General features: G+C 35.9%; 1 protein-coding gene across 3 annotated transcripts; it reads left to right on the forward strand.

The window, feature by feature from the left end:
* Nucleotides 1-3,604: 3,604 nt before the first annotated feature.
* On the forward strand, nucleotides 3,605-14,830 carry LOC107672038 (polyhomeotic-like protein 1). Of its 3 annotated transcripts, none has more exons than XM_016465120.1 (15): nucleotides 3,605-3,773; nucleotides 4,301-4,450; nucleotides 4,587-4,697; nucleotides 5,630-5,707; nucleotides 5,858-6,001; nucleotides 6,162-6,314; nucleotides 6,723-6,807; nucleotides 8,996-9,936; nucleotides 10,017-10,155; nucleotides 11,192-11,367; nucleotides 11,521-11,593; nucleotides 11,707-11,794; nucleotides 11,933-12,104; nucleotides 12,796-13,033; nucleotides 13,123-14,830. In XM_016465120.1, exons 2-15 carry the CDS (start codon nucleotides 4,331-4,333, stop codon nucleotides 13,272-13,274), a joined length of 2,670 nt encoding a protein of 889 aa, XP_016320606.1. In that variant the 5' UTR covers nucleotides 3,605-3,773; nucleotides 4,301-4,330; the 3' UTR covers nucleotides 13,275-14,830. The 3 variants fall into 3 exon arrangements, with proteins under 3 accessions (XP_016320606.1, XP_016320615.1, XP_016320624.1); XM_016465129.1 differs by having other exon boundaries at nucleotides 4,326-4,450; XM_016465138.1 differs by lacking the exon at nucleotides 3,605-3,773 and adding an exon at nucleotides 4,216-4,232 and having other exon boundaries at nucleotides 4,326-4,450.
* The last annotated feature ends 489 nt before the right edge of the window (nucleotides 14,831-15,319 follow it).

The raw sequence follows: 15,319 nt of genomic DNA on the forward strand, positions 1-15,319 counted from the left end.
TTAACCTTAAACCGCATAAACACATTTCATTACACCAAATACACAAAATAATGTTCTTTTTTAGCAACGTCATATGACCCCTTTAAACGATCTTGAAATCTGTCATGGTGGCGTTTGCCACAGTGTTGCTATGTGGTTGCTAGGTGTTCTTAGTGTTGTTTGCGCATTTCTGTGCAGTCGCTGGGGTGGTTTTTAGGTTGCTTTTTGGCCCAAGTCAAAAGAGTCCACTTCCTTTAGTGTAAGTATGGAGTGTTTTTTGCCCACTTCTATTGGAAAATCAAAAGTCCAATTTGCTTAGATTCATAATAGCTTAAAGATTTGGAACCCTGACCCTATATATCACCAATAATCAACAAAAAATATTTTGGACATTATTTTTTTCAGAATGGTATTGTCTATTTTTTCATATTCAAAACAATATGAATTCTGACTGGTATGTGAACAACTGACCTATGGAGAAATAAAACGAGAACTATGCATTTTTATAGTTCCTTATTCTAATAATATTCTATTTTAGCAACATCATGTTTTCACATACACACTGAATTCTCTAATTCACTAACTAGTTGTTTCTACTCAACACACTGCCCTTAAGATCACATTTAAAATAATAATGATGATGATGATGATGATAGTAATAATAAAAATTTGCTACATAACTCCTAGAAGTTCTTTTTAAGTTCTAGAGCTTCACTTTATGTGTCTTTCTGGAAGATCAGATTGAGAACAGCAGAAAACAGGCCAGAACCTCTTCTTCACAGAAAACACGCAGTTCATCGATTTTCTGCTGTGTTGCTTCATTCTTTCTCAGGTAATTCCAGTAGAAATCTCTGGGTTCTCATCCATTCTTGTGGTAGTGTCTGATCACCATAATGGCCCTGTCAGAGGTGAAGCCTTGTGTTTGTTTTGCTGCCCTGTTTAGGATGTACATGTAGGCCTGAACTTGATGATAGTACTCATGTGTTTCATTTAGGTGTGCATGACGACCACCATTTTTTGGTTTAGTGAAGACTTTGCCCACCATATCTCCAGTGGTTCCTTTACACTCAATCACAATTTTTTCACTTTTTTCCCCTTTTACTTCTGCTAATCCAAAGTCTACTTTGTTACCTTTGGTATACCTCACTCTCCTGTTTGTACCAGTTTGCAGCTTGTGGTAGAACTTGAGGCATTCACGTTCATCTCCTGGGTTCTGGAAATATTTGCCAAACCTTTGTGGAGAAGATGTTATCCAGAGAGCTGACTCGTCAACATAGTCTCTGCTCTCAATGTCTCGGACATTCACTGTCACACCTGCAGAAATATTTGCAAGATTGTCTCCAACTTCTAAATGTCTCCAGCTCCTTGTCTGTGTTGTAGCATACATAGCAGGTGTGGAGATGGCTTTTGTCTGGTATTTGTCCCTGAACCTGAATTCACAGCTTGTGTTTGATACATTCTTCCTCCACTGTGCTCTTCTGAATCTTCTCTTTTTTCAAAGAAAATCATCACTGTGAGTTCAAGAATTTTTCCATTGTCTTTCAGTGACAGTGAGTTTTTTAGTTCCCGGCAGCCAAGACGTGGAATGGTGTTAAACTGAAGCTTAAAGTTTTCCAGTTCTTTTACAATATCCTGGGCTTTCTGAATGATGCCTGCGTTCTGTGAGAGTCTGATGACCTTAGGGTTCAGGACACCATTGGGCAAGTTAATTCGAAATGACTTTAGCAGTACTAGGTAGTCACTTACCGATATACCACTGGTGCTGGTGCTTCCACTGGAACCAGGCACGCTTTTTCAGGCAACAAAACCCTAGAACGGTGCCCGTTTTGAACTGTCCCCAATACCTTGCTCTTCTGTTCCTCTTTCATTCTTTCCACCTGTGTTTCCAGTCCAGCCATACCCCATCCTTATTTTCAGTTCCTGCTCGTAAAAGTCGTCATCATCCCGTACCTTCTGTCCATTCAACCAATTTCTCGTCTTCCAGCTCCCATCTTTCAATTCACCCACTCTGGATCTTGAAGACTCCATGTTTATAATCTTTAAAATTCTTTACACCTAGAAAACAATAGCATTAGGGAAATTAATGTAACAAAAATTAATGAATAAAATAAAATACAAATAAAAAACAATGTTATATTTACTTCAATACCTCACATCATTAGTCATGTAAAACCTCCAACAAAACATATTTTTCCACCTCAGTCCTTTTTAAAATTCTATTTAATATTTCAATATAATAATTTACATCAATGCAATATTTAAACAAAAATTCCACCTTTGAAATACAACTTAATATTATGTTTTATAATTATCATACACGATTTTAGTAAACCATTTTAGTTTTAGTTAAAAGTCCATCAGGACCAATGATAAGATAGAAAGAATATGTATTTTTTTTTACAAGATTGTATTAAATATATCTTTAATTCATTATAATGGAGAGATCAACTTGATTATATGATGTTAGGATAAACTAACACTTTAAAAAGTCAGAGGACTGAACCATTATCTTATCCAAATTATGGCACCTGAAAATGTTCATGTCACACCCTGTCATGTGACCTCTATATGCTTTGTTAGTCAAAGGATTTTATCTCTTCTTTTAAAATGATAGCAATTCACTTTGGTTTAGCACATCATGATAATCTATGTTAACCATTTATGTTGTTTTTTTTATAATTATGTCTTTATAGCATTTGTGTATATTTTGTGTATAACATAATTAGGTTTGTCCTGTCAGTACTAATATTTCTTATACATAACATATATAATAAGTGTCTACTCTAAAATAGTGGAGAAAATATATACTTACTGAAGTTTTCATCTGATTCTAGAAGTCAAATCATAACAAGACGTCATGCGCATACATGACTACCTGTGCTTATATCGTCAGTTTAGACATCAGCTGAATAACAGGTCAGCCCAGATTGCAAATGAACCCTTGCAACACTAAAAGTCTTTATCTGTCACATTTATCAGTCATTTTCTTTCCACCTGATTGCATGTGTGTTCATATCATGTTTTTATTTTTGGTAAATTATTAAATGTCAGTGTGAGTCATTCAACAATCTCTTTTAAAGATGAACATGTTTCCAATTTCTGGAATAAATGTTTTAAAATTAAATTAATTTGAATAGTTGAATAGATTAATTATGAATATAATTATTCATATGTTTTAAAATATTAATTACATTCTTATTATATTTTTATTAAATATTTGTTTAAAACATTTTTTGAAAATTGTGTAATGCTATATGTATGCTTAAATGAAAGAAAGTGAAAGTGTTTTAATTAGCTTTTTACTTAATGGTTCACCATTTGATTTGTTTTATTTTAATGTATTTATTTTTGACATAAATGCATAATATTTTTACTTGTTATTTAAGAAATCAAAATGTTTGATTTCAAATTCAAGAGCTTGGCGTTCATGTTTTCCGCTGGATTTTTTATCTATTTTTGTTGGCGTATGTATTGCAGGTATGTATTTATTTATTTATTGTACAGACAGGCAGAGATAGACAGACAGACGGACGGACTTTTATTGTGTAATTATATGACGCCGCTGCAGACTTCTATCTGGCACGTCATTTTTGGCGCCGGAAGAAGTATAGTAAACAGTGCGGGGGGGGCGGAGCGGGGTTTCATCGCTTTTTTTGAGCCTCATCACAATCACCGTTGTTTGAGGAATTCCAACAATACTTGCAAAAGCATAAAATAAACACTGGAACTATATTATATCGAAATCATAAGCACCGTGGACTCAACGTTTCCTGGTGGTTTCCGATCGCAGAGAGGTACAATTCTGGCTGTCTGGCACTTTGGGAGTCGCCAGCTCGCCAACATTTTTGCAGCAGCGGATGAGATACTGGGGGTGGACATGGTGTCTGTTTCCACCCAATGCATTGCTTCTGCTCGTACACATATGAAAATAAATAATTGTGCATGGTGTTATTTTGTCTAGTATGCTTCGCAACTTGCTGAAACGTGAATATTGCACAGAACTAATGCAGCAGAACCCCGATCATTCATCACCCGCAGATGACAGATAACATTAACCTTTATATATTCATTTCTAATGTTATATATATTAAAACTAAGTAACATTGTTTTGCTTATTTTAAAGATATTAAATCAAAAGATTTGAACAGACTTGAGTGCTCTAACAAGTTAACAAGTTTGCCTGTGCTAAAGTGTTCTACTACTGCATTGTTTTGATTATAATTAGCTGTTTTAATTCATATTTTATGAAACAGGTAAGCATAAAACCTCTTCTAATTCGTTTGTTTATGCATATTTTTTCCTCTGGTATTCTATTACAAAGTTTGATTGACTGGTCGTCCATCCAGTGAGCATGGAGGCAGGAGAAGACCAGAACAACTCCAGCTCAGCCAATAGCAGCGCAGCATCAGGGGGAAACTCCCGCCCCCCTCAGATAGCTCAAATGTCTCTGTATGAAAGGCAAGCCGTGCAGGTGGGTCACAAAGCCACCGCAAACTCCACTAACAGCCAAACTGAAGTGTAATTTAAATCACTTATTCACGTCAATGCCTCTGTGTGACTTGAATTGTGTGAAATGTAGTTGTCTGTATTGTTAAATATGTTTCCAGGCACTGCAAGCATTACAGAGGCAGCCCAATGCAGCTCAGTACTTCCAGCAACTGATGCTGCAGCAGCAGATCAACAGCGCTCAACTCCATAACCTGGCTGCTGTGCAACAGGTCAGACTCAGTCAGTAAATCATATCAAGCAAAATCCACAAAAAAATGATTAGTGATGTTATCCCCGGTGGATGAGGAAAAACAACCAAATTATGCAGAATTAAAAAAAAAAATAATATCAGCTTTGTAAAATCTCAGCCCTGCTGTTTTAACTAGAGGATTCATCATTTTTACCTGGTTGGATAAATTAAGTACACTACTGTTATATACAGTGGTGTGAAAAAGTGTTGGCCCCCTTCCTGATTTCTTATTTTTTTTTTTTCAGCAAGGACATAATTGATCAAAAGTGACATAAATTAGTAAATTCAAGTAAATACATTTGTTACAAAAGATTCCTATTTTAAATAAATGCTGTTCTTTTGAACTTTATAATGATCAAAGAATACTGAAAAATCCACAAAAATACTAAGCAGCAGCAGCATAATTGTTTTCAACAAGCAAAATAATAAGAAATGTTTCTTGAGCACCAAATTAGCATTTTGGAATTATTTCTAAAGAAACATTTGACACTGAAGTCTGGAGTAATGGCTGCTGAAAATTCAGCTGTGTTGATATATGAATTAACATGTCTTATATTCAATACAAAAGCATTGTTTTGCACAATATTTTATTGTAATTGTTTTTCAGTGTTTATGAATTCATAGCTTTCATGGAGTTACATTGTAGTTATAAACTTTCCAGTTATTTATTGCAAATGGAAATGTATTACTATGGAGTTATAAAAATATTATTGCTAATAATTGTTATATTTCTATTAACATTATGTATTTACCATAATTACCATTATTATTGTTGTTATTAAAAACATTCAATAAAATGTATTTTTTTCATAAATGTTATTTTACACCAAAAAGTGTACCATCTGTAGTGTTATTCTACAAATTACTTTTTTCAGTATTTCACCCTGAGATATTTCCTTTTTATACTTTCAGGCAACTCTTGCAGCCAGTCGTCAGTCCAGCTCTTCCAGTAACAGTGTCTCTCAAGCTACAAGTTCAGCGCAATGCACAGTGAGTTGTTTTGAATCTATTAAATGTGTGACATGGCTAATGGAAATTACAACTATGCTCAGTTCTTTGTGAAAATGTGCTTATGCTTGTTTGACGATCATTTTGGAACGTTTTATTAAATAGAGCTGATCTATGGTGTGCTTTTTTTAGGTCAACTTAAGTACCACCTCTGGTGGAGGGATCATGACAAACCCCCGTCCAGTGGGACCTGCCACCTCTGCAACATCAACAGCCCTTAGTCAGTCAGTTTTGTTGGGTGGAAACTCGGGGGGACAGGGTCAGATGTACTTGAGAGTAAGTGTATTGTCAGAGTGCACTTAAATCCAGACCAAGGCCTAATGTAATAACACTGTACAACAGTATAAAACTGTTCACCTGGTGACCGTTAATGTAATGTTTATCCAAGCTCACTCTTTTCCTGAGGTTGTAATTTTACTGGTCTGACCACTCACAGGTAAACCGCTCTCTCAGGGCACCTCTCACCCCTCAGCTCATTTTCATGCCTGGTGGTACGGCGACAGCTGCTGTTGCAACGGTTGCCCAACAGCAGCCCCAGCAACAGGAAACAGTTCCCACATCCTCAAGTAACCAGACAGACAATGATCAGGTGTGACATTTGGCCTTCTGTTTTTTTTTTTCTTGACATTTAAACTGTGCCATAATCTGGGGCAATGTAGTAAGTGATAAATCCTATTCCTAAGCAACGTCACCATGCATTGAGACCTGTTTTTATGGTTTTTGTGTCTTTCTTTGTCCACAATCAAATCTTATTGGTCTAAAATCCTGCGGAATATAACTGTATATTAAACATCAAATATATTCGTAATGGTTGTGATTCTGTTTAATAGCATTTCACTGTCAGTTTAGAATGAAATATTACTTGGTGGAAATCTGGTTAGACCATAGTGTTAAGATCATTGTTCATTGTGATGTTGCTGGTGTACCCTTCTCCCTTTCACACGTTTCATTATTTTGCCTCTTGCATAATTTCCTTTGTCTGTCTCTCTTTTTTTAGGTGCAGAACTTGGCTATGCGTTGCGTTTCCACTCCAAGGGTGGCTACTGTGAAGACCGAGTTTGCAGACAGGAAAGAGACAAGTGGTGAGGATTAAAATGAAGATATTACAGGGCTTAACAATAAGGTTTTTTTCTGCCTGGCCAGTCAAGCCAGTTGTTCAGATTTGTACTTGCCCTGCTCCAACACACAAACAATTTTTGTTTTTAATTTATTTTTTCAAATTTTATATTTATAATTTAGTGTAGTTTATATATCTATTCTTAGTTTTAATCTTTATTATTATAATAAATATGTTATTTAACATGTTTTTCATTTTATATAGTATAATTAATGAATAATTTATTTTATTTTTTTAAACAATAATACATTAATACATAATTAATTTTTTTATATTTTTTCACATGTACCCATTCGTAAGTTTGGGGTCTTTTTTTTTTTTACGAAATGACAGATAATTTGTTTTATAATTGTTTTTATTGATTTATTTATTTTTATTGTATTTGTATTTTGTGTTCTACTATATTTTTAATGTATAATCTTTGCCATGAAATAGCCTGTGAAGCTGATATGGCAATAAACTTAAATTAACCATATCTCTATATATTTCCAGAGGCGGACAGTAACTAAGTACATTTACTTGAGTATTGTACTTAAGTACGCTTTTTGAGTATCTGTACTTTACTTGAGTATTATTTTTTCTGGAAACTTATGACTTTAACTTCACTACATTTGAAAGACAAATATTGTACTCGAAGTAGAAAGTCGTTACTATGTAGCAGCTTTGAAAGTCAGTGGGTGATTTCTTTCTTCTCTAAAATGTGACTTGCTTTTTTTCAGACAGTTTATCAGTAATCACTCTTGTAGGGCTACATGAAGTGATTTCCCAGCATTTTTTGAACACTGACCAGTTGCAAATGTGGTATTTATTTACAACAATTCAATAATAAGAAGTTAATATTGTGGTATATATTAGACACAATATTGTCTGATTTTGCTAAATTGTGTACGTGAAAATATTACCTATAAAGCCACAGAAGAACTGTTGTGCATCTCCTAATAAAACACAATAGGTGTTGGACTTGAAGCAGAACTGCACAGACCGTTCTGTGTGTGACATCAAAGTACAGCAAGAGCGATTATACAGCATTTTTTAAATTTTTGTTTTGATGTCAAATAAGTCTTGCTTTTTTGCTTTTTTGTTAAAGCAGTGCTGCTGTTGTAAAGTTATACAGCTACAGTTGTGTTGCTGGGTTTTAAAGCAGGTTTGATTTTGTTTCTTCCTGACTCTGTATTTACAGGATTTCACTGTACTGTATTCAGTAGGTGTAATGTATTCTAAGTTGCTTCAGAAGTATTGCAAGTACTACGTACAGCAATAAAACAGTGCATTGACATAAAAAAGGAAATTTACTTTTGGTACTTAAGTACTTTTAAAAGCAAGTACTTCTGTACTTTTACTTAAGTAAAAATCTGTCTTTACAACTTTTACTTGTAATGGAGTAATATTTGACCAGCAGTATCTGTACTTTCACTCAAGTAATGGAGTTGAGTACTTTGTCCGCCTCTGCATATTTCAAATAAATATAGTTCTTTTAAACATTGGAATTCATAAAAAAAAATTATAAAAATAAATGAGTTAAATTGTAATAATATGTACAATATTACTGTTTTTACTGTATTTTTAATCAAATAAATGCATTTATGGTAAGCATAAGATACTTCTAAAACACTGAAAACCCTTATCCACCCCAAAGCTTTTAATAACATTAATAATTTTTTTTTTTTTAATAATCGGATGATATGTTTTATTTACAAAGAAAATATGCAATAATTGCTGGACGTTTTGCACTTATTATAATTATAGAGGAAACTCCAAATCAACAACATTCATAAACACTTTTGCTGAGAAACAAAACAATGGCATACATGGCAAAACATTTCAGATTGGCTTGTAATTTTTAACTTATTCTTAATGATAATACCAAGACAATCAAAAGCCATTCTTGCAATTTCAACAACTTGATCTGTTAGTCATCTAAATAACTGTCCTTATCTGACGAGTTTAAATATTAACACATTTATTACCAAATGTCACAGAAAGCCAAATATTAAATTTTACAAGGCATAATGATACATGTACACAATCACTCCCTATTGTCCCGCCTTGTATTGCATTTCAAATTCTTAAATGTATATGTCTGCTGCAATCATTTCCAAATGCATTGACTGTAAAATTAACTGTAGTTTCTCTATCTCTCCCTGACCTTTAAGGCTCATTCCCGCTTAACCAGCAAACTCAGACTCAGCAGCAGTTTGGTCAGTCAGCCCAGCAGATCCAACCACAGACTCAACCGCTTGCCAACACCAAACTGCAAAACTGCTCCAACGCCACCAATCCCAGCATGTCTGGCCTCAACGTGAAGGGCGCTAACCAATCCGCCGTCACCCCACAGCATGCAGGAGGTTCCTCCAATCCTCCGTCCTCCTCGCCTTCCCCATCGCTCCCTCTCTCCCAGCTCCTCCTTTCTCAATCTGGCTTGTGCCAAGCTCGAGGAGTACCAGCTGCTACAGCCACCGTTACCCACATCCTGGTGCCCACCTCCAATGTTCCTACCTCTTCTCAAGGCTATCCGATGGGCACTGTGGCAACCAAATCTAACATGACAGCCCAGACGTTAGTTGTGCAGCCACTCCAGCAGACGGGGGCAAATCTGAGCACTGAAAAACTGGGTCATGGAACGGGACATGTGTCCATTCAACCTAAAACTGCTCAGGGGCATCGGCTGCCAGTGCAGATGTCCCCTCGCCACCCACCTCCCATTCTCCCAGCACCACCCAACAATGGCCAGGCCACGGGAGGCCATCACCCTCCCCACGTCCCAGTTCAGCTGGTTGGAGCAAGGCACGGCGCACTAGGAAACTCCCAGGCTTTAGCAGTGGCCCAGGCTCGGACCTGTTGCGCCCAGCAGGACGCCACGGCTGTCGTGCCTGTCAAGAACTCTGGTAGCAATGTTGTTACTATGGTGACTGCTGTGGAAACAGGCGGAGCCGGCATGTGCCTTAAAACAGCCCAAAGTGCCCTCCCAATGTCTCAGATGCAAACCAATCAGAGCCCAGCGTTGAGTCAGGGTAATCCCGCTTTGGTCACACACTCGATGGATGGACAGAATAACTCTGGAGATTCTGTTTTCATTCAGTCTGGACCAGCTCAGGTTAGTAGATAATGGGTGAACTCTATTTCCCTATGGTCTGTCCATTCTGTGACACTCATGCAATCCTCCTTCTCTTGTAGACGAAGCCTGGGATCGCTCCGTTAAAAAGAAAATCTGAATCAGATTTACCCCATGAGATGTCAGCCGAGGCCGTCAATGCAAGTCCGTCAATGCAAGACTCTGCTCCTCCTCTCTCACCAGCTCCCTCACTAGATACAGGTGGGCCATAGGCAAAATGCTTTTTTTTTTTTTTAATAATACACTACCTTTCAAAGTTTTGGGTCAGTAAGATTTTTTTAAAGAAATAAATACTTGTATTGAGCGAGGCCATAGTTAATTGATCAAAAGTAAGAGTAAACACATTTATAATATAACAAAATATTTATATTCCAAACAAATTATGTTCTTTTGGACATTCTTTCTCATGAAAGAATCCTGAAAAAAATGTGCCTTGGTTTCCACAAAAACATTAAGCAACACAACTGTTTCCAACATTTATAATAAAAAAAATTCTGTCATTATAGGAATAAATAACACTTAAAATATATATTAAAACAGAGAAGTTACTTTAAATTGTAAGTTATATTTTACAAAAAAAGTGTTTTTACTGTAATTAATAAATATAGCCTAGATGGTTAAAAAATGGAAGTGCTGCTGGTCACATTTTGATTCAAAGGTTTAATTCATACTTTTTCAAATGTATTTTTAAACATAATCTACTATTAAAACAAATGTGTAGCTTTACATACACATTTGCAAATGAACCATCCAGTAATGATTAGAGTTGCACAATATATATCGGTTCCATTTTGGTTATCATCCTTTTTTTCCTGTTGTTAGTTGATGCTCACTTCCCCCAATTTTTATCTTTAGATTACCTCTGCAATCAACACTCACTCACTAATCATTTATTAATGCTGTTAAATGTAATCTTTAAAAAAATCTCAAAATTAATATTTACTTTTTACACTGTACATTATAACATGGTGATGCCCGAATTGTGAGACTGACGTGATGATTTGTCTTTTTGACATAATCTCGTCACATCCAAATCCTGCTGCAAGTTTGCATCTAATGTAAATATAATAATATAACTAATGTAAATTATAAAATGTAATAAGCATGTATTTTTATAATTTAATATGTTTATGAAGCTGTGCAGGAAATACTGTTGAATCGCTATTTTATCTTCTCATTTATATTAATGTTGTGCTTTTATGAACAATATTTTTTGCCTTGTCTATTTGTTGTTTAGTCCCAGAGATGGCGTTCTCCTCTCCTCCTACTCTCTCTCTTTCTCTCCCTCTCCCTCTCCCTCGTGGAGGAGGGCAAGGTGATCGAGCACCTGTCCCACAGGCTGTGGTCAAACCTCAGGTTCTCACTCACCTCATTGAAGGCTTTGTTATCCAGGAGGGAGCCGAACCTTTCCCTGTGAGTCTTTCTGCTAATTACAAATCTAGTTTTTCATGAAAAGGCATAATTTGTTTTAGACCACAAAAGAAAGATAATCCAGCGATAGTAATTTAGTGGACCAAAGGTCTGAGAAGAATAAAACACACATTAACTTTTCCTTCTGATTGACAGGTGACTGGGCCATTGAAAGAACTTCCTGTGGCTGTGCCACCCATCCTACATCCAGAGAACATCCGCTCTGATAGTGAGTTTTTGTATTTCAAAGTTTTGTGGAAAAATATTTCCTAAGAAGTTGTTCAGACATATTTTACATATTCTCTCTATCTCTTGCACATTGTGTCTTTATATCGTTTACAGAGTTAAAGTGTGAATACTGTCTAAGATTTGCACCGGCCAGCCAGTTCAGACGATCCAAGCGCTTCTGTTCCAAAAGCTGTGCCAAGAGGTAAGACCAAAATCATCTCATTCTTAAAATGTCTCTTTAATAAAAAATGTATATAGAAAAAAATGTAATGAATTATGAATTACCTGAATGAGTATGTGCTGTGTATTGTTGTATTTACAGCCAAACCTTTTCATACAGGTACAATGTCAGCTGCAGTAATCACTTCCGTGTTAGTAGGGGTCTTGAGGGTGTAGAACGGCCACCAGGGGCCCCTGCTGTGCAGGATGTTATTGCTAGACGCAGAGGTCCTCGCAGAAGCAGCTCTGAGATCGCCTGTGCTAAAATAACAGGCAGGCATCTTCCTGTAAAGGTGAGATAATGGACATTGCAGCAACCTGATTATAAGATATTCAGATTTAAATCTTATGTACACTACCATTCAAAAGTTTAGGTTCAGTAAGTTTTTATGTAAATACTTTTAATACTTTTATTTAGCAAGGATGCATTCAATTTATAAAAAGTGACAGTAAAGACATTTATAATGTTACAAAAAATTATATTTCAATTAAATGCTGTACTTGTGAACTTTGTATTCCTCAAAGGATCCTGAAATAAATGTATCACCGTTTCCAAAAACATATTAAACAGCACAACTGTTTTCAACATTTTTTATAATAATAATGTTTAGTGAGCACCAAATCAGCATATTAGAATGATTTCTGAAGAATCATGTGACACAGAAGACTGGAGTAATGGCTGCTGAAAATTCAGCCTTTCCATCACAAGAATAAATTACATTTTAAAATATATTAAAATAGAAAATTATTATTTTAAATTGTAATAATATTTCACAATATTACTGTTTTAAATGTATTTTTAATCAAGTAAATGTAGAGCTGGTAAGCATAAGAGACATTCAAAAACTTTTGAACAACAGTGTAGATATACGAAGTCACCCAAAGGGAACTGAAAATCATACTTCTAATATCCACAGTTTTAAAACATTTTAAATAATTATGTTTTTCTTGTTTTAATGAATATACTTTTTTTCTCTTTCGCAGTGTCGTTCAGAATCTAGTCGTTCTGAGGACATCTCCAGCTGTGAGGGTGAGGAAGAGGAAGACTTCCTGTCACTCTCTCCCAGCTCATCCTTCTCATGCCCAAGACCAACCCACTATGGCCCTCAGTTGGATGACACAGCACCATGTGGCCTCCCAGTGGATGAGAACCACTTCCTATCTGGCAACCCTGCTCACTGGAGTGTGGAGGAAGTGTGTCAGTTCATTTCTTCTCTTCAAGGTTAGTGTTCTGATGCTCCTCTGGATGTACCTATGTGTTGTGTTCACCTGTATATTTATTATATCATGTGCTCCTCCATCTCTTGTCAGGTTGTGAGGACCTGGCATCCCAGTTCCTGTCACAGGAGATTGATGGGCAGGCACTGATGCTACTTAAGGAAGAGCATCTTATGTCCACCATGAACATCAAACTCGGTCCTGCCCTCAAAATCTGTGCTTCTATCAACAGCCTGAAGGATTGAATGAGGGATGGAGAGAGAGAGATGCAGCAGGACTAGAGCTTTATACTTCTGTCACCAGCCTGAGAAGCTGAAACTGATGGGCATGAAAAGATTTTATGGCTGACCTAGAGATGAATCAAAAAAAAAAAAGAAGGAAAAACAGGACTGAATAACATCTGAAGGGGAAAACAAGTGATGCCTTATTAAAAGCAAACTACTTACTGTAGTATTTTTGTTTAAATGTGAAAGCCTGGATTTTTTAAATATTATTGTTTTCAATGATGGCTAGATTGGAGCTGACTAGTTCTCACTTTAATTTGTCCTGTTTTCAAACTGTTCTAAAAGAATGAGAGTGATCGTAAAGGAAAAAATAGCACAAAGGTGATAATGTATAATCTTTAAATGACAGAATTTATTAGTTTGGAGGTGATAAACATAATACGTCTCAATTCTGGATTTTGAATGTGCTACATATATAATATCTTGGCTGTGTTTGAATGGGCATGTGAGCCTCGCATCTCTGATTTGAAGCAGTCACTGTAATGTGTAGCATTTAAGTCAGTATGTTTGTGTCCTTTTGTGTTTGTCAGTTATGTTAAACAATAGTAATCAAAGTATGACTGATATTGAATGACATTAAGAGACAGTAATCAATGATATACCTGTAGTGCTTTTAACTATCAAGAGTCAAAGATGTGAATAAGTTGCCTTTATAAAAAAAAAAAAAAAAAAGTATGTTGCCTCTGATAGCTGGATCTTCCTTCAGGGCTTCCCTTATTTTTCCCTAAAAAGTCAACTGAGTGTCATTTCACTAATTTTGTTTAGAAAGCCTGTTGTTTTCAGTTGATCAGCACTTGACTAAGGGATTGTCGATCATCTTCGGTATGCCATTTAGGAAGTTAATACAATTAGATTCCCATACGCTATATAACTCGGTCTGCTATGGAACTATGGAAATCTAAATGGTCATTGCAGCCATTAGTAATCTCATACTGAAGCTTTCTATGTGTGCATTCCTGTTTCACTGCTATTAATGATTCAGTGGCTGGGAGAGATGGAAAATCTGTAGTTATGTTCTCACTAAACAGTATTACTGAATGGAAGTAGGTTTTGTTTCTTTTTATAAATCATAGACTGAAGGAGTGATTGGATAACTGATCCTAGAACAATGTTTTTTTTCTTTTTGTACAGTAGATGGTTAGGAAACTTTTCATTTGTATTAAAAAGTAGCAGCATTATTTTTGGGTACAAATTACCAGCTTCATAGACAAGTATTTGTAGCTTTACCTGAGAGTCATGCAGCACCTGAGTGCCGGTATGAGGAGGTAGTGTGTAAATGTTTATGAGAGAGAGAGAGAGCGCTGTGTGCTGGTGCTCTAAACATATGGTTTCTTTGTATGCTTAAATATGAATAAAGAAGGTGCTGTGACATTCACATCCAGTTACTCACTTTAAGTCTTTATTTCCTGGTTAGCCAATTAGCATTCGTTTCTGGTCCTTTTTTTTAAATGCATTGATGGCTTTGTCAATGGATAATGCACGTCTTTTTCTTGATTTTTTTGAAAGTTTTTTTTTTTTTTTAAACAAATTCAACTAAAAAGGTTTGATTTCGATTATTTTATTTGCTACAATTGAGCTTAAATATATGTCTTTCTACAGGTTACATCCTTATGCCAGTAGGTGGCAACAAGTTACTAGGAGTGAGTTAACTTCTGGGTGGCCGCGGGTCCTTAAATAGACTTAAAGAGCAGGTCATATGGTATTTTAAAGTGTCCTAATATTGTGTTGAAGTCCACTACAACAGGTTTAAATGCATCTAAGGTCAGAAAACATTGTAATTTTCTCAGAATATACATTTAATATTAGAGTCATTTGCCAATGATTTCGAAACGATTCGTTCCAAGCAAGTTCGGAGCAAACCCCTCCCTTCCATAAGCCTACTCTGCTCTGATTGGTCAGCTGGCCAAGCCTGTTGTGACTGGCACAAAGAGGAGTCCTTGAGCAAGTTAGCAAGCGCTACCATTGACAAAGCACCTTTACATAAAAGAATAATATACGGCTCCAAT

This window comes from Sinocyclocheilus anshuiensis, unplaced genomic scaffold (genome assembly GCF_001515605.1).
Source record: "Sinocyclocheilus anshuiensis isolate Anshui unplaced genomic scaffold, SAMN03320099.WGS_v1.1 scaffold902, whole genome shotgun sequence".
Classification (NCBI taxonomy): Eukaryota; Metazoa; Chordata; class Actinopteri; order Cypriniformes; family Cyprinidae; genus Sinocyclocheilus; species Sinocyclocheilus anshuiensis.